General features: G+C 40.8%; 1 protein-coding gene and 1 long non-coding RNA gene across 4 annotated transcripts in view; one reads left to right on the top strand and one right to left on the bottom strand.

The window, feature by feature from the left end:
* Positions 1–24,034, top strand: part of LOC111835157 (homer protein homolog 3-like) — a 90,557-nt gene that overhangs the window by 18,911 nt on the left and 47,612 nt on the right. The window contains exons 1-4 of one of the 3 annotated variants that reach the window (XM_023795157.2): positions 7,147–7,570; positions 8,386–8,431; positions 20,708–20,864; positions 21,763–21,894. In XM_023795157.2, coding sequence (XP_023650925.1) covers positions 8,409–8,431; positions 20,708–20,864; positions 21,763–21,894 — 312 coding nt within the window. In that variant the 5' untranslated portion in view covers positions 7,147–7,570; positions 8,386–8,408. Of the gene's footprint in view, positions 1–7,146; positions 7,571–8,385; positions 8,432–12,642; positions 12,753–20,707; positions 20,865–21,762; positions 21,895–24,034 lie in introns of those variants that run through there. The other 2 variants (XM_072704121.1, XM_072704122.1) reach the window with 2 other exon arrangements.
* On the bottom strand, positions 4,087–4,990 carry LOC140581448 (uncharacterized). The gene is made up of 3 exons (XR_011984513.1): positions 4,939–4,990; positions 4,594–4,613; positions 4,087–4,356 (listed from the first exon to the last, which is right to left on the bottom strand). It is a non-coding gene; the product is annotated as an uncharacterized lncRNA (long non-coding RNA).

The following is a 24,034-nucleotide window of genomic DNA, read 5'->3' as shown; positions in this document are numbered from 1 at the left end:
TATTCTTTTCTTTTTATTTGTATTTATTTTGCCTTCTTACTCAACATTTATTTTCTTATTCTTTCACAGATTTATTATTTTTTATGGCATTCTGACTTCATAAAAGGGATCCAACCTGGTGCACTTAATAAAGTGGCCAGTGAGTGTATGTACACAATGAGTGTATATACACAGTTGAGAGCTGACTTTGGGGTCTGAGTGCACATTATAGCCATTTACCCTGAAGCACTTTATACGATAAATTTCACCAAATGAAAGTACTGCAGTCAGTACTGTTAGATTATAATATACAGATGTGGATAAATTTGTTGGTACCCTTCCAAAACAAAAAGAAAAACAATTCTCTCTGAAATAACTTGAAACTGACAAAAGTTTAATGGCAAACGTTATTCCATATTTAACACAAATCAGACTTTGCTTTTGATTATTGATTCAGTTGAATATTTTATATAATTAAACAAATGAAAATGGCACATACAAAAAATATGGTAACCTTAATTTATTATTTTGTGGGACAACCTTTTGCAGCAATCACTGCCAAAAAGCGATCTCTGTACTTCACAATGAGATGTCTGCATTTACCAACAGGTAGTTTGGCCCACTCTTCCTGAGCAAACTGCGCAATTTGTCTCAGGTTTGATGGGTGACATCTCCAACCTGCAATTTTCAGATCTTTCCATAAATGTTCAATAGGATTAATATCTGGGCTCATGGAAAACCCAATAAAACCAAGCCCCCTCCATGTTTCACAGTAGGTATGGTGTTCTTTTCTTTTAAAGCTTCATTTTTCCTTCTGTAAACATAGTGTTGATGTGACTGGCCAGATAGCTCCTGTTTTGTCTCCTTGGTCCAAAGGACATTCCCTGAAATACATGCGTTTTGCTGAATACCACTCTGGATTTTTTTAATGTTTTTTCTGTCAATAGTGGAGCCCTCCTGGGTCTTCTTCCATGGAGCCCATTATTGTTCAAAATGCAATCAGAAAGTGACGTACCTTGACCATATAGCTCAGCTTGAATAGTTTTGGATGGTTTCCTTGGCCTTCCCTTTTCTACCATCTGCATTATCTTTCTGATCAACCTAGGGTTGCATTTCCTCTTGTGTCCACATCCTGGAAGATTGGCTACAGTCCCATGAACCTTATACTTCCTAATCATATTGGCAGCTGAGGTCACAGGAACATTAAGCTGAGATGGTCTTGTAGCCTTTACCTTTAACATGGTTATCTATCTACTTTCTCTGCTCCTCAGACAGTTCTCTCCTTTGCTTTCTCTGCTCCATGTTCAGTGTGGTGCACAAAATGATAGCAAACAACACAGTAGCATGTTCTTTCCCTTTAAATAGGCTGAATGACTGATGAAAAGCTTGAAGGCACCTGTGATACTAATTAAGGTTAAGCACTTGCACTATAATGCAACGATAAATGGTCTCTTTAGAGAGGTAAGGTAAGGAGCATGCACTGATTACACTGCACAACATGTTTTTTTTTTTTTTTTTTTTTTAAGTTTTGCTTCCTGAAAAGTTTTTGCTGATTGCAACAGGTATCTGGTGGGTATGCACAAATATAGTTTTGGTTTTTCTGCATCACGTAGGAACTTAACTCTTTACCGGCAGTAATGTATTTAATCGCGTTTATGTTCAGCATAATTAGAAGTTTTTTGCTTTTGATTTTCATTTGTATTCAATGTTAGATGTATCACATTGCCGTGTTCGACGGTAGTCAGTAGAATTATTCATACCTGGTGACAGCAAACTCGATTCCTGCAGTCTCAAACTCAACAATTCGGTTTTTGCTTTTGACACCCAAATCTCTGACCAGATTGTTTAATTCTGACTGTGTTATGAGATGTGGATCACCTGATGATCACCGTTCAAAATCCGGATCATTGTCCCTGCCAGTTCTCTGCATTGAAGTTTCTTCATCTGGTTCGTCTAAGGTACTTCCTTTGGTAGTTTCGGAATTGGAAGATTGACGTCATGTGGCACGGATTTCATTGCTGAAGGCAGTTTAGGGTATTCAATGACACATTAGTCAAACAGAAGTAATAGTTTGTCACATGGTCTTTTTGTTCTTGCCATATGTTACGCTCCAGTCTAGGGTTAGAGCGCCACAGTAAGGGAAGGAAAAGGGAACACTGGTCACAAAGGGAGTCTTTTTTTATAGTTTTTTATGGTTTTTATCAAACACTATACAAACGCTAGGTGTTACAGACTTCGGGAGTGACACAGGCCAAAGTAACAAACAAAAGCACTTCCTCTGAACATGCAGCCTAATCTAAGTACGCCTAAACAAAACAGTGGAAACGAAACAATATCTAATCCTAAACTCCCTAACCAAACAACCAGTAATCACACATAAACCAAAACGGCAGTCACTCCTTACACACACCTAGGGATAACAAACATAACAAACAAGCATACAGCCAAAGCAAAGGTATCCAAGGGAGTAACAAAGAGCGTAGTCGAAGAACAGGAAAGAGATCGAAACCAGAAGAGCAATCAAAACCAAGGTGAAGGTAACAGAAAAGGGCGAGGTGAGAATCAGAAACCAGGAACAAAACAGTCATACACGGGAAGTCAGATCACAAAAGCAAAGCAAAAGTGAGGGGAGAGCAAGCAGCCAAAGTGACCAGTGAGCAGCCGAAGTGACGAAGCAGCAGGCTTTTCTGTCGGCAAACCAGAACTGGAAACCACTCCGAGGGCGAGGGAGGCGTGACCTGGTCTAGGGGGCGGAGTCGAAGGAGTGGGTGTCGAAGGGTGATGAAGGACTGGGGCAGGATGTCCGGAGAACCTGTAGGCCATCCTCCCGAACTTACGGCACGTAACACATATCGGGACAGCAAACGTCTTTCAACAACAGGCTGTTGTTGCACAAGAAATGTGAGGTGCCTATTCCTTGTCTTGATCATCGATTTTACAGCCGAAGTATAGATGATATGCTTTCTTCACAAGAGCAGTCACTGAGTGTCTCTGATGCGCAAGCGTATATTCACCACAAATATAGCAGAGTGTATCACGGTTATGACATTGACGAGACATATCGACCAACGCCAATCATCCTGCAAACGTCAATAGCAAGCTTACTTGTTACATTGCTACTGAGGTAATGCTATATTCTGAAACAATACATACACACTATCAGATCTATATTAACCCTAATGAGCAGCATCTACTGTATATATGCAAGCCGATTTTATAGCCTGCTGAGGCAGTGTCAAGCTGGCTCCGGCCTGCCCAGGCTCCAACCTTCCACAGAAGAGTTTCCAACCTGGCCTGATTCCATGCCTGGACATTGTTGATAGGTCTCTTACAAAAACTAAAATTTTTGGAAACAAATATAAGAAAAATACATGACAAAACTGGAGATTTTGATAAAACGGTACATGATGGGCAAATTTGGAGCCAAAAATCTATAAAGAACACCCAACAGTGTTCAAGTAGTAAAAACTTTGTTGTGCACACACCACACAACAAACCACCTCTGGGACGAGAACCTGAGTGCAGCCATGTGGCAGGTGATACCTCAGCACCACAATAGCACCAAATGGACCAGTGTGAGGTTTTTTCTGGTGGCTGGAGTGCTAATCCTGCCACCCCCAAGTTATTCCCTGAAAGTTGGAGGACATCCTTGTAGGGCTGGATGTAAATTAACGTTATACCCAGGACGAAGCAATCGCAGCCCAGATAGCAAACATCATTTGGCCCAGATCCTTCGTAAGTTCTGGGCCAGATCCGCACAACGGACTTGGGCCGGTGTCCTTTGGCACAACGGGCCAATACCGGCGTGGATCTGGTTTCCTTTATCTGGACCAGAACTGGGCCAGCTCCAGACCAGATGAGGATTCTTTTATAGTGATTTGGCCCAAATCTGGGCCAGATCGAGACCAGTTCTGTACTGAATCTGGTCCACATTTGGGACAGATCAGGGCAAGTCTGGCCCAGATCCGTATTGGATCTGGACCAGCTCATTTTGTGGATTTTAAAAATACTTAATATTACTAATAAATCAAGTAGTAGCATACATTTGTTGAACGTCAAACTTATTTTCTTATGCTACTAGTTCAAATGAGTAACAAACCCCTTCACCACAATAAAGTGGCAATTCTGGAAATTTAGCAACATGACAGCACCACCTAAAATAAAAATAGACTAGCATTTTTGGCATTATGAAATATGACTCAGGAAATTTAAACATTTGAAATTAGAAACAAAACTATACAAAATTACATCGACAACCACAAGTACTGACTGGATATTTATAACTTCTTTATTTTTAACATACAAAAATACATTATGAAAAATTATGCACAAACATCATTTTGCTACTCAACATATGGTTTAATTCCCAAGAGGCATCTGCAAACAAAAAGACCAAGAAAAAAGCTGTTAGTTGAATATTAAAGATTATCTGTCATAATAATCAATGCATATAGCTTACCGTAACTTAAGGTATATAAGCAAATGAACTTACTGAACTTCATTAACGTTTAAACGGTTTTCCCCTAATTTGTATAATTATCAGACAACAGTTTTACACGGTGATTTCTATTTTTTCCAGACAGCTAGAATTATAGAAGAATAAAAAACACTTACCCTTGAATATGTGGCCGAACCTAAAATGGAGACAGAATATGCTATTGAATGTCAAATGTTTCTGCACATTTTCTCGATTAATCTACTAAATTCACCTGAAGAATACAATTAAAATAAAAACATATTTCAGGGTATTATAACTCTCATTATTGCCTTTTATTAACCAACCCACGCTTATTTTAGTACGAGCTATAGCTAACACAGACTCAGTTGCCAGCTAGCAAACTAGTTATAAGTCCAAACATTTTAAGATTAACTTAACAATTAACAGCCCACCAAAATCAAAAAGGTACTAATTTACTTCTAGCACAGTTTGACCGCACTATGTGACTAAATTGCACGTACCTCAATAAAGCGGCTTCCTAGAACTTTATCTGCACGCTCCGGTGATCCTGTCAGAAAATGAAAATTCACGCGCTCGTCCCCCGGATCCGGCCCGTAGCTGCTTTGATTCTGCTGACATTATTGCGTTCCCGCCACGGAAGCCTGGGCCCGGGCCATGTCCGTATCGCAGCTGTAAAACGGATGTGACTGTAACGCAGATCTGCCGGACTAGAGGCGGGTCCGGATCGGAGTCAGCTGCTGTCTGGGAGGTTAATGCAGGCCTTGCTCAAGGACCCAGCAGAGAAGAATCACTCCAAGCATTCACCAGATTTGAACCAGCAACCTTCCAGTTATTGATACAGATCCCGAACCTCAGAGCCATCACTCCATCCCAGTCTCTTTAGGGGGAGATACCAACAAATCTGTTAGCATATCTAAAATAAACAACAAATCATTTCTTTTTACAGTTATATTGGTTTACTCTATCACTGTCATGGTTCTGGGCGGCTCGGGCACGACAACGAGGCATAGTGCAGGCACAGAAAATGGCAGACGACCCACTTGCGGCTTCAGGAACAGAAAAGGGGTTTATTAAAGAAAACAGAAAATACTACAAATGACTAACCAAAAACAAAGGACCACGAGGGGTCAAAAACTAAAAAGGGATTAATTAACAAAACTAAATAACAAAACCCAAATACACATTGAACACTGAAAATCTCAAAACCATTACAACACATACAGAACACAATGAACCACCGGAGAGCTGAACAGAGGCAGGAACTAAAATACTAAGGGGTAACGAGACTAACACAGGACAGGTGAAGCTAATTAACAAAACCAAGGAAACAGGGCACAGGTGAAACTAATGAACTCAAAAGGAACTGAAAACAGGGAAACTAAGGACTAACCAAGGAAACAGAAACTAACACTGGGGAATTACAGAACAGGTAAAGACACAAGCAGGGGCACCAGGAACAAAACCAAAAACCAAATACAACATCACCAGATACAGGAACTAGAAACACTCAAATGAAACACTAGGGAGCAAAGTACAAAGACAGAGGAGGTGGGATTTGAACACAGGACAGAATGGTACACACAACTGGATGTGCAACACATTGAGCCATATGACAAGACAGGTAACAGGGGAGAACAAAGACTAACATAAAGAACGGGATGACCAGCAACACCTGCTGGCCAAACGGGGAAGGGACAGAGTGGGACAACAGGGGCTGACCCTGACAATTACATACTAAAGGCATGCAGGTATACATTAGACAATTGCTTTTAACTGAATCACTTTTCAGGAGAAATTAAGCATTGCTTCAATGAGCTGTAAGGGTACCAACAAATTTGTCCACCTCTGTATATAATATAATAATATACTGTATATACAGTGAGGCACAGATCAGCTCTGATCCACCTACATGAACAAATTATCAGTATTTCTCTACCTAACTTTACTGTGGTCACAGAATTCTCTTGGACAAGCGATTTTGAGAGTTTGGGAAAGTCCATTTGTCACTGGAAATATACCTCTGACTGGTCCAAGTGTTGTTGTTGTTGTTGTTGTTGTTGTTGTTATTATTATTATTATTATTTTTATTCGTGATCCCTTAGTCTGAACATTACCTGCCCCAGAGTAGGTTAGGTGTGTAGCATAAGTAACCCTGGTGATGTGCCCCGCTAAGAAGTAAACCAGCATAGTGATATTGGAAACAAAGATTTTCCTCTAACTACCTCTAACCTCTAAGCCCAAGAATGCCCTATTTCCATAATTACTATCCAGTGATGACAGCTTCAGCATCTGATACCCTGGGTTCCATGGCAGCGACACAATATCATCCTAAATAAAACTGACAATAGTTCTATATGAATATTGATGCAACTATTGTGAACACATAGGCTTCATAGTACCTTTAAACAAACATTTTTTGTACTTTAGAAACATATGACATTAAGGTCAAATATCTCAGATACATTAACACACATGCAAAATATTTTAGGTAACAAAATGTTTACTAATTTCCTTCCTGCATGCTATTTTATCACAGTTATCATGTTTATTCTTGCTTCTGTTTTTATTATTTTTTTTAAATAAAATTTTTGGTTTAATGAAACCATCCAACAGATTTTGTGTATATCCGCCTAGCCTACTTTAGATAAGACACTGAGGACATCAGTTCCTCTACATCCTTTTTTTCCACTGGGCACTAAATTGGAAAAGTAGACAGTGGTGGAGTTATAAATGCATGCAAGGGGCGTTTCCCTTTGTGCAGATGTGCTGGACTAATGGAAGCATTATAAGATCTAGGTTTATTTAAGTATGCCCCAGCCCAAAGTTACGCCCATTATAGTCAGGACTCTGCTGCAGAAGCTCATATGAATCAGGCATAAGAAGTATATCGATCGGGATTTTAACCAGCAAGTCGTGTGATAGGTGGTTCTTTTTTAATTAAAGACGGACGCAAGGTTAAAGTGATGAATGCTGTAATGTTTAGTAATGTCAAAGCAGATGGACTATTATGAAGAGACACAGAGGTCATTAACTTTGAACAAGTTGGGTATCGTCAGGAAATAAAACAATTAATAGGATACATATTTTCAATCACCCCGTACTATTCGCCGAGGATCTACAGTACGCTATAAGGTAACTTGAAGTATAACCGAAATAAAAAGCGGAAGACTGCAAAGGAAAAGCGAAAGAGAATTTGCCTGCATCACAGTTTAATATACGGCGAATTACGGACTAGAATTGTCCAAATTATCGTGCACACAGCTTACACTCTACATTCTTACTCACCGTTTAGACAAAGATTACTTTCACCGATTAATTTTTGGCTGAAGTTTAGAAGCAAATAGATGTATAAAGGAAGATGCTGAAACCGAATTATCACTGCATGATCATCAAGCACGGATCGGTATGCAATAGATACATTCTTATCTAATACGGGTTAGAGGTATGGCCTATGTACTGCGGTAGTAGTAATAGTAGTAGTAGTAATAATGATACTACTACTACTACTACTAATAATAATAATAATAATAATAATAATTAAAGAAAGGAATTACGCTAAAATCTTTATAAGTTTTCATTCCACCCGTCTACTATTTTCTGACACTGGATCCAGTGCCGATGCACATAAGAGAGGTATTAAAAAGATTCTTTTCATAGCTGCACAATATCGCTGTGCTGAAGAGCAGATGCAAATAAACATTGCATCTGCTATATATATATATATATATATATATATATATATATATATATATATATATATATATATATAGCCTAAACGTTTTTCCTTATCTCGTTTACAGTATCCTACAGTTAAATTGTGGAATATTTACCAGAAAGAGCTTTTCACAATAGAATTGATGACAGCAATACTTTACATGTCCTGTCTCGATCCATACACTTAATGCCTTTCTATTTTGCACTCACTGTATTTTTTTATTCTACCACAGAAACGGAGTCCTGGCCAATAAGAATGTATCCACTACACAGAGAAAGGTAATTGACAATTTCGGTTTATTCTGTTTAAAGGTATCTGATCTCACAATATTTAATTAAGGTACCTTACAACTGATGTCTGTATGTCCTGATTGATGGATGGACAGCCATGCTTAGACGCAATGTTTTAGAGGAGTTTTTTCATCCTGATGGCTTACCAGGGGTCCATGAAGTTTCAACTTTGCAAAACTATCAAAATGTTTCACAATAGTCAATAATATGTTAAATGGCTATAAGTGTTCCAAACGAAAAAAGTAATATTATTTAGTCATATGACAGAACGTAACAGGAGAATAGAGGTGGGATCTAAGCCTGGTATTCTGAGGGTGTGGGGTTACAGTACTACCACAGTACTATCTACAGAACTACCACATAATCCAGTTACTCACCTTTAGAAAAACATGCCTGCTTTGGTAAACAATTAGGGTATTTTTCTGTTTTAACATTGTATCAGACTATCACATAAAAACATTCTGTAAATGTATACTATTGACTTTGGAGGGCACTACCAGTGAAGCTTGCCTAGGGCACCAAAGGGGTTTGACTGCTACTGGCTTACTGTATACATTTCGGTAATGTGTTAGAGTAATGAGTGATAAAATTTCCCTGTAATATCCCATGATATTCACAACCTCAGGAGCAGTGGTATTCAACCTTATTGTGACACGATCCCCCTAGGGCTATCATTTTTGTCCTTGTGGGAAGGATGTAACTGTTTTCCTGCACACAACTTATCAAAGTCAGGGGAAATTTTGGACTGTCTAGCTGCTGTGCTGTTCATTTCAGATATTTCTAGAGGTTGCAGTTTTAAAATAGGTCTGCCCTCACCTGAAACCCATCACAAAATTTTATGTTTTTATTTTTTTTCACCTGTCCAACCCCCCCCTGCAATTCCTTTGCCCCCCGCCAGGAGGGCACACCCCACAGTTTGACTGCCTTGGATGTAGAGGATTTTAAAGCACCGTGTTCCTTTAATAAAGTTTAACATGGCTGCTTTTACATGTTATTTACTCTTTCCACAACTTATAAGTGTCAATTTCTTATTGGTATATGTTTCAATGTTTAGTCATATTGTGATAGATTGGGACACTACTATTGACATTTCATTATTGACATATTATTGGCAGTATATGACCGATAGGATGTAAATGTTCTCCTAGATTGAAAAGCACTAACAGTGAATGAAACAGTAAACCACGGATTTCAGTTGGAAAATGCAACGTTAGTACTGTTATGACCCATGTTGTTGTTCGGTTTTGTTCCAGGTCTCCTTCCCTCATTCATCCACTCGTCTCCTCCATTCAGCCCTTCGCCCACTAGTTTCCATGATTCAACCCTTCACCCACACATCACCTCCATTTGCCCCATTTGCCCTTCGTTCCCTATTCACCATTCAACTCTTCCCCTCACCTCCTCCGCTCCTCCATTCGCCCTTCAACACTTGGCCCTACCTGTGGGAGACTGGCCCACATACTCATCCATTTCATCACATCCAGAAGCAAGATTCAAAAAGACTGCTGTCAATTCAGACTCCAGCCTGCACTAGCTTTCATTCTAGCTCGCTGTTTGCTCTTTGCCTTCAATTACCCTGATTGTGTATGACTTCCATTTGTTTCTGATTTCTGATTCTCACCTTTGGATACCGTCACTTTGGCTTGTGTGCATGTGTTTCAAGTGTGTGGTTGTACCAGTGTTTAAGGAGTGACTGTCATTTTGTTTTGTGAGTACGTTTTGATTCTGTGTCATTGATTAGGGTAATTGTTTTTTGGTTTCCTTTTTGTTTGCACATAGGTAAGAATGTCACAGTGGGCGTCGCGTAAAATAAGGAGGACACTGCTGCAGATCAGGCAGGTGTAAGGGCTTTAGTACCCTTCTTAAAGTCCAGACAGAAAAAAACAAAATGTAATCTAAGGTCTAAGGTCAGTTTTTTAAACTGTAAAGTAGGGAATAATTGCATGACTACTCGTACTGGATTGCATTTTCTAAATTACAAAAGAGATTTTGGAAATAAAATCTGTAAGTATAAGAACATAAGAACATAAGAACATAAGAACTATACAAACGAGAGGAGGCCATTCGGCCCATCGAGCTCGCTTGGGGAGAACTTAACTAATAGCTCAGAGTTGTTAAAATCTTATCTAGCTCTGATTTAAAGGAACCCAAGGATTCAGCTTGCACTACGTTATCAGGAAGACTATTCCATACTCTGACTACACGCTGTGTAAAGAAGTGCTTCCTTAAATCCAGTTTGAAATGTTCTCCCGCTAATTTCCACCTATGGCCACGAGTTCTTGTATTTGAACTAATGCTGAAGTAACTATTCGGTTGAACAGCATCCAAACCTGTTAGAATCTTATAGACCTGGATCATGTCCCCCCTCAGTCTCCTTTGCTTGAGGCTGAACAGATTTAGCTCAAATAACCTTTCCTCGTATGACATTCCTCTAAGACCAGGAATTAAGGTAATTAATTAATTATGTATATCATGTCTGGATCTCTCGAAACCACTCCTCATATATAGCTATTTTCTAGTCTCTCTATTTTAATACATGTGCCTATTACTGATATGTAACATCTACCTTGACTTGTTTTCTGCTTATTTTTATATCAACATATGCTTAAGGTGAATTTATGTCTCTAAGATGCTCACAACATGTCTTTCTGTGAGTTTTTGTTTTGTTATGGCAAAATCCACCTTGTTGCTGTTCATACTCTTCCTCTTTTGTCTTTTTTTGCCTTTTTTTCCAAGGTATTATAATCTTTATAGGGATTTTTCATAATAAAGTTTAATTCTATTCATTTGTCAGGTTCATGCTTGAGTTGATCAAGAATTCACTTGTTTTCCTTGCTGCCCATGGTATAAGACTCACAGCACATGTTCCACTTCCTTCTTCGATAACTTTGCAGCTGTTGTCATTACATAGTCTTTGCATTTCCAGGTAGAATTCTTGAATTTGAGATATGGTACTATTATGAGATCTTAATATCTCCTAATTTTGGCTTCCATTTCTTAGCAATTTGTACTGCCATCCATTTTGATTTCTTTCATTTTCATTTTTATGAATTAGAATGACTTTATTGCCATCATACAGTACAAAGCCAGTGCAAAGAATTTTTTTCTGGGTCCTCTTGCAGCAGTTTTTGGTGTTAAGTCCTGGCCACTGGAACCTTCAACCTTTTGATCACAGGCAGACTCCTTACCCACAAAGTCACACATCCCATACCACAGTTGCTCTGATTCTATATAAGATAGTGTCACGCCCGGCTCGTCCGATCCTCGTGTGTGCCACTTCCCGATTGTGATCACCTGTTGCCTGTTATTTTCTGCTTGTCTTGTGTATTTAGTCCGCGTCTGAGTTAGTTTTGCCCCAGATCTGTCATTAATGTTCATCTGTCGCTGTTCCGTGGATTCCCCAATAAACCCATTAGCGGCTCCACTCCTGTGTCTGCCTGCTCATCGGATCGCGATCGTGATAGATAGGTCTACAGTGATCTTTGATGCTTTTAATGAAGGCTATCTATTAATTTTCCACCTTTCATCTGGGTCTGGGTTGCAGAGAAGCAGTCTGAGTAGACTACTATGTCTGCCTAAGTGTGTTAGGATAGCTTAACCATTACAAAACGTCTCCTATGGTCATCCCAGTCTTTTTGGCAACCATCCAATACACTCATGTATTTTTGACTCAACCATTGTACCACCTTATACAGTTAATCAGATCAGGTCAGGTTGGGGAGCATGCACTGATGCAGCTCGCTACCGCATCCACCACATGACAAAATGCCTCATGATACCAACTGGCACTCCCCCAAGCAGACACATGGTCCAGTCCCACCCTCCAGAAATAGCCATACATCTGCTGCAGCCAGGTGTTATGTGGGCGTCCCCTTGGCTTGGTCCAGCCACTTGGGTCCTCAGTAATGAGGATCCTGTGAGCTGATCACACTCAGGGTAACACGTCACAGTCATAGTGCCATAACTGACGCTCCCTCACAATGCAGGTAATGTGCCTCATTTGGGACTCTCCTAGCAACCGCTCATTCGACACAAAATCTAACCAGTGGTACCCAAGGATTCTCTGAAGAGATACTGTACTGAAGGAGTCCAATCTTCGTCTCAGCTCACTGGATAGCGTCCATGTCTCACAGCCATTGAGCAAGACAGGGATCACCAGGACTCTAAAGACTTGCACCTTTATCCTCTTGCAAAGATATCGGGAATGCCACACAGCCCTTTCTAGTGACCTCATGACCCCCCATGCTCTCCCAATGCATCTGCTGATTTCATAGGAAGAGTCACCAGAGACATGAATGTCACTACCGAGGTAAGTGAATCTCTCAATGAGGTCGACATTCTCCCTGCAGACAGACACACTATTGATGGCTATGCCTGAGCAGTCATTAAAGGCCTAAATCTTGATTTTTATCGAGGACACTCGCAATCCCAGACACTCAGACTCCTCGCTCAGTTTCTCGAGAGCCCTGATCAGAGCCTTCATTGACTCTACAAAGATCACAGCATCGTCGGCAAAATCAAGATGAGTAAATTTTCCTTCACCAGCAGATGCCCTCACAGGACCCCAAGACCTTGACCAACACCCAGTCCATGCAAGCATTGAACAGAGCAGAAGCAGGAACACACCCCTGACAATCCCTAGAATCAACTGAGAAAAATGCAGAAGTTCTCCTCCACTCCGCACAGCAATCACATTACCAGTGTATGCAAAGTATCAGGATGTCCCACAGGGCAATTTGATCAACTGAGTCACTTTATGAAAATCAATAAAGGTCGCAAATAACCTTCACACTTGCACTCATTGAGAACCCTTAGTGCCAGGATGCAGTTGATGGTAGACTTCTTAGGCATAAAATCAGACTGCTCCAGTCGCTGATAGGCGAGCAAGTGACCAAGGGTCCTGTTAAGGATGACCCTAGCAAGGACCTTGCCTGGCACTGAGAGCAGTGTTATGCCCCTATAGTTGCTGCAATCCACTCAATCACCCTTCCCTTTCCAGATAAGGACAAGAAGTCCTATTTTCCAGTCAGTTAGAATGCTGCCAGTCTTCCAAATGGAAGCAAAGATTGTCTGCAATGCCAGGAGGACAGCCTTACCACCAGTCTGGAGAAGTTCACTCCGGATGCCACAGATCACTGCGGCTTTCTCTACACCAAGTTAATTCACCACCTGTGAGATTGGGTGGTTCACAGCTGATTGGAGGATCAGCCTCAAGAACTGTGTACCCAAAGATGTTCAATGTCCTAGCCAGAGGATCAGCTTTAAACAACTATTCAAAGTAGGCAGCCCAGTGGGTCACAACTGTAGTGTCATCCGTAAGGACCGTTCCATAACCTGCTTTGACTGCAAGTATGTGAGGAACAGATTCAGATGTACGTAATGCTTCGATTCCTCTATAAGCAGGACGTGGGTCAATAGACCACAGATGATGCGCCACCTGCTTACAGATTCATTTAACAAATGCCACCTTATCTGCCCTCAGAGCCCTCACAGCCATCCTCCTCAATTCCCAGTACAGACTGAAGTTGCAACCAAGTTGTGCGCTCCACCAATATGTTTTGAAATGAATTACATTTTAATTAATTATTATTTAATGATGATTATTAATGAATTGTTATACCAAATGGTTGGTTCCTCCAAACTCAATTGCGGTATCCCCGTGAGTCTGTAAAAGTGATACTTACATGGCATTCACTAATTACCAGTATCGCTTAGTAACCTGGGTTAGAAGGCTCGTCCAGTGAGCTGCATCACCAGGTAATGTAAACGATTGGTAGCGAAGTTCCCCTCATGGCCGATGAGAGAGAGTCTCGCAATGTTCCAGAGCTTAGTAGCCAGATCGCAGAAAGGCAGGGAGCACTCAATGAACGGAGGCTGAAGTTGTGTAAAAGACATGCATTCCTAACTAACATAAAAAATAACATTACACTTAACACAAACAATAAACACGAAATAACGGAATAGAAACAGACAGAATGTAATTATGGAAATGCAATGACCAGATTTAAATGAGTAACCTTAAAAGGGAAATACTGTTCTGCAAAGCAAGCACAGTTTGTGGAAACATGACCCTAAGTTATATAGCAGGTTAACAGAACAACTTAGGTTGTTAGAATGAAAGGAAGTTGGTTTACTTGGTTGCAGAGTGGGGAGGGAGTCTTGGCAGTTGGTTGCAGAGGCTGATGAGCTGACGGGATGACGGCACTCAGGAAGGTGCAGCGTTTGGAGTGGTTGTTGGAGTAGAGCCCCTTGGATTCTCTCTCCTTGTGAAGCTTTGTCTTGGTTGCAGTTCTCTGTTGGGTAGCAGGCCTTCACCGGTAGGCTTCAGGAGGGCTTCTTGTGGGCTTCTCTTCTCCTGGGCTGATGTTCTTCGGCTCTCTCTTCTGGCTGATGTGCTTCCTGCTCCAGAGGCTTTGTTCTGAGGTGCCAGGTTTTATGGTCTGAAGTTCACGAATAGGGATGACCAGGAATTCGACACCTGAACCAATGGCTGACCATCCATTTGGCGGGCTTTCGGAGGGGTGTGTGTGGCAGTCCTTTTGGGATTTATGACCAGACTGATTCCCTTTTACTGATGATTTTCATTAAGCTGGTGTAACTTTTGATACATACACTTTCATGGTAACCACTGACCAGATTTGGAATCAGGAGTGATTGTCCATCAGTTTGACACCAAACATGCCATACCAGCCTGGTGGTTCACATCTCATACCATCTGTATTAATTAATTAACAATTACTTATATTATGTATGTTACTGACTCACATCAGTATACGGTGTAGGTGTTTTGGGTTGCACCTCAACAGATGTTACAACTGTACAGACATTACATTACATATTCACATTCAAGCAGCCCATCTTACCCTTAGATAGGCGTGGCCATTAGTTTGTGGCAATACAAATCTAAAATGTACATCTGGGGATAACATATTTTGGTTGGTGTGGCTTATCCCAATTGATCTGCTCCCCAGAATGGATAATGTACACCTTAATTCAGTTCTTTAATGCAGAATAGTAGGACAAAGAAATGCTAACAGACCACAAAGATCAGATAAGGGCCACAGAGGAATATGGAAGAAAAGGGGGGGGTTGTTAAATAAAGAAAGAAGAACCTCTGAAAGTTAGGACACACACAAACATAATCTGTATATTGGGACTAGCAATCATAAGCAAAGAAATATACAGGGTATACAAAAGCTGATCTTAACCCTCAATGGTTCACCCACCTACAATGCAGTTCTTTCAACTTTTCCCAGACGGTTCCACAGTTGTTCACGCTCGGCCTCAGGTGGTATTAGTGAAACATCACAACAAGGCTGTTGATGGTCCGAAACAAAAACCAGAGATCATCCTTCATTATAATGCAACTAAGAGCGGCGTAGATAACATGGATCATTTGGCCTGCACTCTTGTAAACGAAACATCACCAGGTGACCAGCTAAACCAGGAGACGTTGTCACCTGTGCCCGCACGAGTTTGACAGGAAGACACGCAAATTCTGCGATAAGTGCTCTAGGCCTGCTTGTCCAGCACACTCTGTCAATAGATCAAATGTACTGTGTGACAAATGCATATAACTGTACAATTTAGACATGTAATTTGTAGTCTTGAACAATGTTTGCAGCTGAAAGGTGTGATAATGCATGTTTTCCAATTTTATTACAACATTGGAATTAAAATGGCGCTTACATTGCGGCAGTGAAGGGATCGGCTAGACTGAATGTGCATTATATGACCAGTCCCCTCCGCTGCCCCCCCCCCCCACTGCCGCAACCCCTTTAACTGCATCTCACTGCATAAGCTGTGCATGCATCATACAGTTAACTAATAAATGTATCTTAACTTTAGTTCATTGAATTTGAGCTTGGTACCATTGAATTATGTATGCCAACGAATAGGGGTGCAATTTGAACCCCAAGGACCTGGAACGTTACTTTCTAAGAAGGACCCATTGAGGGTAATGCCAACACAACCCTCAGACCCATGGGGACTGACACAATCCTCAAAGCCAGCCCTGTCAGTGCCAGTGGTCTTTTGAAGTCACCCATGACCAGAAGACTGTCACCTGGTGGGCACCCATCAACCACCGAGCGAAGTTGTGAGTAAAAGGTCTCCCTCAACGAGACATCACTGACTACGGTTGGACCATACACTGAGACAACAGACAAGACACCCAAGGAGATCCTTAGTCTGCACCTCATAATACGCTTGTTGAAAGGAGTGATATGAGACATGATCGGGAAGAGCTGATCTGCCACAGCAACAGCTACTCCCTGAGTATGGCAGCCATCAGAGCAACCAGACCAAAAGTAGGTGTATTCACCTACAGAGATCTGACCACTCCTCAGAGAGTGCCACTACCGAAATGTGGAGTTTGCGAAACTCCCCCAACAGCAAAGGAAGATGGTCATCTTGCTGGAGAGACAAGACATTCCACCTGACCCCATCAGCTCTCCAACAGTTTCAACTCTTTCAGGATAAGGCTCCCGAAGGCTTTCCCCAATCCCTTTCATGATTCGTACAGCCTTCCTGTGGGTGGCTGCAGCAGAGCTACTGCTGCGGAGAGCAGAAGGGTGTCGTGCCTCTTTGGACATAGCTGCTGTGAAATGTTTTACAGTGACTAGAGTGCCAGTCCCACCACCACCCCCCAATTTTTTTTTCCCCTGCAAGCTGGAGGACAGCTTGCAGGGCCTGATGCACTTTAATGTCATACCAGAACATAACTATATGTTACTATATGTAATGTTTACTATATGTTACTGTTATTTTAGGTTTTATGTGTTATTTGGTATGATTTCGTAGTTTTTGTTTTTGGTCTGGGAACACTCCTATTTAATTGCTTCTTCACTTTAAGCCATTTTGATTTACAAAAAGTTTCATAGGAACACTCTACTTTCAGATAGTGGGGGAAACCTGTATCTGTATTAATGTAACCTCTCAGTTCTCATGTGTTTTTTCCCCAGATGGGGCTTGGCAAATTTGGTACAATACTGTTGCCCCAGTGGCCATCTTGACTATATCAGTTTGTACGTATTCTCAAAACATTAGTCAAAATGTTGATCTTTTCAAACATTCTTTTTGTCCATGGAATTTGATTTACTCTCAGTTTGAATCTAGAGTCATTATCCTTGTTGTCACAGATATGAGAAACTGTCAGGAGAAGATCCAGTTGCAGAGTTTACAAAAGCAAGTTGGAGAAAATTGTAGTTGAAATGATGTGCTGAAGGACCCAGGTTTGAGCCTCAGGTTGGCCAAATCAGTAATCAGCCCGCACCTCATAATACGCTTGTTGAAAGGAGTGATATGAGACATGATCGGGAAGAGCTGATCTGCCACAGCAACAGCTACTCCCTGAGTATGGCAGCCATCAGAGCAACCAGACCAAAAGTAGGTGTATTCACCTACAGAGATCTGACCACTCCTCAGAGAGTGCCACTACCGAAATGCGGAGTTTACGAAACTCCCCCAACAGCAAAGGAAGATGGTCATCTTGCTGATGAGACAAGACATTCCACCTGACCCTATCAGCTCTCCAACAGTTGGAGAAAATTGTAGTTGAAATGATGTGCTGAAGGACCCAGGTTTGAGCCTCAGGTTGGCCAAATCAGTTGGGGTGGTGTGTGGCTCAACATTTGAAGACTGCATAAACATCGGTCATGGGAAAACATTTTAGTACTGTTGATCAATTATGATATACTGTAATTCTGAAAAAATGAAAAATTCAGACTTGTATGAAAAAATAGCTCAAATAATCTGTATCTCCACCAATATGTATGAAAATTAATTATTAATTAACTAATAATATTAATGAATTAATTATGCTGGGATGGTTTTTTCTCCAATAAACACTATTATGGAAGTCCCAATTGTTCCGTTACTGGAAGATTTAATTACAGGATATGAATGGAATTCATGAATTAAAGTATAACTACTAAACCTGTGTTAGAACATGCATCCCACAAATGTAACTCTCACCAGGTATGAAGCAACTCTACAGCAAAACTCTGCTCACGGCTGTAGAGAGTGTCTCATGATACTTCAGGACAAGCTTGGGACTTTTAAAAGCTTAGGGCGGTTCTGCACCAATGAAGTGATTTAATTATGAGCGTTCGCTCAGACTGAGATTTAAGATGTATAAAAGGCATGCAATTATTTCTAACACTACAATTAATACATGATAGACATTACTCTTAACATGAAACAAAGACAAAATAAAATAAAATCAATAAGCAGGATGGAATATAGTAAGACAGTAACTTATTTGAAATGGGGACCTGTAAAAGGAAATACTGATCTACACAGCAATCCCTCAATACTGAAACCGTGACCCAAATTATAAAACAGATGAATGGGACAGGTGTAAGATTAAAATGAATGAAAGTTTGTTTACGTGGTTGCGCATGGAATCTCTGGAAATTTGTTGGAGAGGTGGTGAGATGATCGAGAGATGGAGTTTGATTTGGAGCGGCTTACTGCGTCTGGTGGCTTTATGTATGGTTTATGTACAGTAGTTTGCGGTTTCTTCTCCCCTTTCTGTGCAGTTGTTCTTCACGCAAATACCTTCAGTCGTTCAGTTCTGTTCCACACTCAGAGGAATCTGAGGTCTATAGTCCATGAATATTGATCATTGACATCTGACAGAACTCCTTGTCTAGAGATGTGTATGGTGGCCCGATGAATTAATGACTGAACTGACGCAACTTTCAACTAAAGTCCATGATCAGATTCAGGTTTATTAGAATTTCTCTGTCAATTTGATAGGTTACATAAGAACATAAGAACATAAGAACTATACAAACGAGGGGAGGCCATTCGGCCCATCGTTGTTACCAAACATGACAAGTTTACATATTGTAAGATCGGCATTAATTAGCCTAATTCCTAATTTAAATTACATTGCACATACTGGTTATTCACATTGGTACATAGCACGCATGTTTATGTTACACATCACTGGACATTGACAATTTTAGATAAGTTTTACAGAAGTTCTATTATTACAGACAGCACATTACAAACAGCACATCTTAATCCTCGGTTTATGAGTTACTATTAGTTTCCTTGTGTAACAGTTTAAATTAAACATTTGTAAATTACAATTTATTCTTAACTTGGGCTTATTACAATAACGTGGTATATGTGTTTAACAACACATATATTCATTCATTCGATGATGAGCTAGTGGAAGAATGTAAGAACAAAGGGAATGCACCAGAATGCCTTATTTTTGAGTCCTCAGCAATGTGTGTGTGTGTGTGTGGGGGGGGTGTCTCTGAATTAGTTCAAACAAAAAATTATGACTATGATACATGGTTACCTTTATTTAAATGTTTCCTAATTTCTAGGTAACCACTTACACAAGACAAACACAACAGGCAAATCTTAAAAAAAGTGATTCTCTCTTCGAGGTACTGTGTGTGAGGAAGGAGGGGGTGCATGTTGGGTTCTTAAAACACCAGCACTCTTTGTTTCACTCATCAGTTTCTAAGTGTGCACCCCCTCCTAGACTAGGGGTACTAGCTTGCTCTAGGCTTGGACCCTTAAATCAAGGCCCAGGTTGCTATTCCTAGGTTTCTAGCTATCTGAGCCATAAAATTTGGAATGCTGGCCTTCCTCTGCCTTGGAATCGGACTTGCCTTGAGTGTGTGAAGAAAACCAAACAAGATGGGGTCAGTCTGCAAAGTCAGGGCTTTGTTCATGTTGTTCATGTTACTAGGAGCCAAAAAAGGGAAGCAGGGATTGGTGAAATGAATCAACAAATTAAACCCAGGACATTTGACTCCTTCAGTCCTGAAAAGGCCACCCAGAAGAACTGTTTCAGGCGTGGAGTAATTTTTATACAGCTGGACTCCTTGTAAACGAGATACAAGCATTGTGGTATAGACGGCACTGAACTCATTTCATTTTTAGCTATTGGGTTACTGCTAAAAATGTGACTCGACTAACAGTAATTCACCTTTCACAGTGGCCCAAATACTGAGGTTTGATTTCAATATTATTTATTTTTTGAGTTTTGCTCCAAGCTTACAAATGTAAATATTTCAAAAGGTAGCAATATGATAATGCTAGTATATAAATAAATCATTAAAATATGAAATATATCTTCCAGTCATCTTTCTGTAATAAATGTTAAAGAGTAAAAAATTTTAATCCTGTTTTTCATTTCAAATTTGATTCAAATTTTAAAAGTATATGTAAAGTGTACACAGTCATGTGCAGACATATTTACTCACCACTTTCAGTGTTGTTCTGATACTTCCACAGGGAACAGCCCATTTTTAGCACCAGGGCACATGTCTTCCAAATCGACCCAACCACCAAGCGCAACTGGATCCCTGCCAGCAAGCACGCCGTCACTGTGTCATTTTTCTACGATGCCAACAGACACGTGTATCGCATTATCAGTGTTGGTGGAACAAAGGTGAGAGCTGTATCCATTATGAATAAACATTTGTTCGTTATTGACCTTGGCCGCTGCATGGAATGGGGGTTGTTCTCTTAGCTACTTTGTTAGTATGGGATGTCTGAATTATTACAAATTACCCTTATAATGAGCATACTATGTTTGTAATGTAGCTATGCACAGATCTGGCCTAGCTGCATTTCTTTGAGCTATGGAAGGATAGGCATGTAACATGAGGAGAACCTGCAAACTCACACTGAGCAGATGCAGTATCGAAGCCACCAATCTAGTGGTGTGAGCACGTAGGCATTACTGATGGGGGGGTGGGTGGAACACATCCCACCCAATAATCAAAACAGGGGTTGTTTGTTCCACCCCATATTTTTCAGGATTTTGCTTTGAAAATATGAATAAACTTGTTGGTAGAATTTAGTTCTGATCAAACCTACTGACTGAAGGCAAAAACCTTTTAACCTTTTAATGATTTCAGTTGTACATGCATAAATGAATGTATACAGGGAATACTATGAGACAGGTAGCCCATATTTAGGTCAACAGAAGACGTCATACAGGGTAATGTGAGAGGACAGATTTGACTCAGTCACTTAATGGATCACCCCCCCCCCCCCCCAATATTGAAGACACAATGATGCAGCATTGTGAGTGAATGATGAGAGTGACCAACAGTGCTATTAGGACAGCCTACCATGAAACTCACCAATTTATTACAATTTTGAGTAGTGAGAAAAGGAAAGAATGCACGTAAACAAGATGATTATTATTTATTATAGCATTATACAGGATATAACAGCCTCAAGTAAATAAATATATTGTAGGTTGTATAGTGACAAACAATACAACTGTCCATTGCTGATTATATACTAAATGATTGATTCCTGAACTATGTGTCTTCTAGGCCATTATCAACAGCACCATCTCACCCAACATGACTTTCACTAAGACATCACAGAAATTTGGACAATGGGCTGATAGTAGAGCCAACACAGTGTATGGGCTGGGTTTCTCTACAGAACAACAGCTGCACCAAGTAAGTATTTTGAAACATATTGATATTCAGTAGGATTCACAAATAAAAATATCATGGGGAAGAAATAATTTGCCAGCAGAATGGATTTCTTTCAAATCGATCTTCATGCGTGATTATGCAAGCTTTGTCAAGCACAAAAAATGTACATGGCTGGCCCTTCTCTGAACAGGGGCGGGACCCAAGGACAACTAACTTATGCTGTGTTTCAATAGAACTTAGAAGTCCTAGAAAGAAATGTCAACTGGAATGCCCCCTAAAGCTGGAGTTCTGACTCAGAAAGTCAGATTTCACCCTTTATCAACAAGTGAAAGCTGTAGTTGTATACTGTTGTTAGCACTTACGTCCCATTTGTGGATCATTAAATCGGTCAACACGCGTAAAAACCACTATCAGTGCACATGTTACTACTATGTTTGTATGCACAAAATACCATGTTGTCAGGGTTTTAGTTGTGGAAAAGAGGACGCTGTCGCGGAAACAGAGGCGAAGTGACTTTAATAATAAACGAAGGTTGTCAGTAATCCAGATTGTTGTACTGGCAAACGTATCGCTCAAAATAAACCAAAGGAGCGGACTGGATCGTTGTCGTGGGGCAGGCTGGGGTTGGGCGATGTGCGATCTTGGGGGCTGGGCAGGTCTCGTAGTCAGGGTAAAGGGGGGGTCAGGCGATTCACGTCGGGCATCGAAGGGGCTGAACAGAAAATCGGGGTCAAAACAGCAGAACAACGGTCAGAAAACATGAGGAGCCAGAAACAGGAAAACGCTCAAACTCAGAGATAACTCTAGAAGATCTCGCATCAGGGTGCAAGATCTGATGGCTAAAATAGTCTCCCTAATTTAGAAACGACCTGCAACAGCTTGCGGTAGGTGGTTGCAATGAAAACCGGAGAAACCAGACTACCCAGTATAGCTGCGTAAAGCTGACAGCTTGTCAAAACGGAGAAGGTAGGATCAAGGAATCCCCGGAAGCGTGGTCTTCCTGACGTCAGTCGGGGATCACCGGGGTTGATCCGTGACACCATGTAATGTGTTGTTATCAACTGGTATCACTAACAATGGCTAACAATGAACCTGGCTAGAACTGGGTCCTGTTTCAGAAAGCAGATTTCTTGCTTAGGTGGATAACTTGTCGGATTTAAGGTAGTCTGAGCTATATGTAATTGAACGAAGATTTAAACTAGGGTACCTTAAATCTGATTAAGTTGTCTGGTTAGACAAGAAACCCTGCTGTTTGAAAGAGGTCCCTGGTAATGCTAAATGGCTTACCGACTCCTACTGGAACGTGGTTAACTTGAGTGTAAAGTCTTTCCCAGTTCTGACTTCCAACATCTGAAGTAAATGGAATGTAGCAATAGGCCCAGGACACACCAACTGCATGGTGGCTGTGGTGCTGAACTGCTGTGGTGCAGATCCCCATGTTTGTCCACAATAACCACATAAGTGTAAGTCCTATCTTTCTACACTGAGTTTACCTTTGATAATGACCATCAATAATACTGTAGCGACATTTCCGGGTGTAGGCGGTTCTCCCATAGTGCACCTGGGCGCATAGTGTGTATTTAGTGTTAAGTTCAAGTGTTTATTATGTGTGTTTACCCTTGTTAAGTTCGTTCTAAGGTTATTACATGCTGTGCTGTATTGTTGGGGAATATTGGGAGTGTTTCGGTTGTGTTTGGTGGATCCACCGTTACCGAGATGTTGTTTCACTCGGGTCTCGTCCGGCCGTTCGGCCACGAGTGGGGGTGAGAGTGTGAGCGTGCTGGCTAGTTATGTGCATGCGTGTTCTTGTCAGAACTACGCTGCTCCTGTAACTGGTGCCCTAAATAAAGAGCCTCCCAGCTGCTGCTTTGGAGGAGTCATTCCTGCAAGTTCCTGTTGTCGACTCCAGTTATTCCTGGTGTCTTTTGGCAAAAGGCAAAAGATGCTATAATACAATGTTTGATTTAGAAAAGGAAAGAAAAAATACAAGGATCATGAAGTTGACCATTGATAACCAGCAAGCAGTCACGTGATTTTTATCCTTGTTCAGAGCAAGAGCAAGACCACCTGAAAACAAATGTGCTTCACCTTGTCTTATGTTAATGTATCAATATAATATAATTATAGCCTACACTGGGTTTTCTGCTCTGACTATACAGTA

This window comes from Paramormyrops kingsleyae, chromosome 21 (assembly GCF_048594095.1).
Source record: "Paramormyrops kingsleyae isolate MSU_618 chromosome 21, PKINGS_0.4, whole genome shotgun sequence".
NCBI lineage: Eukaryota > Metazoa > Chordata > Actinopteri > Osteoglossiformes > Mormyridae > Paramormyrops > Paramormyrops kingsleyae.
The sequence above is the reverse complement of the archived record's forward strand: the minus strand, read 5'-3'. Positions and strand labels throughout refer to the sequence as shown.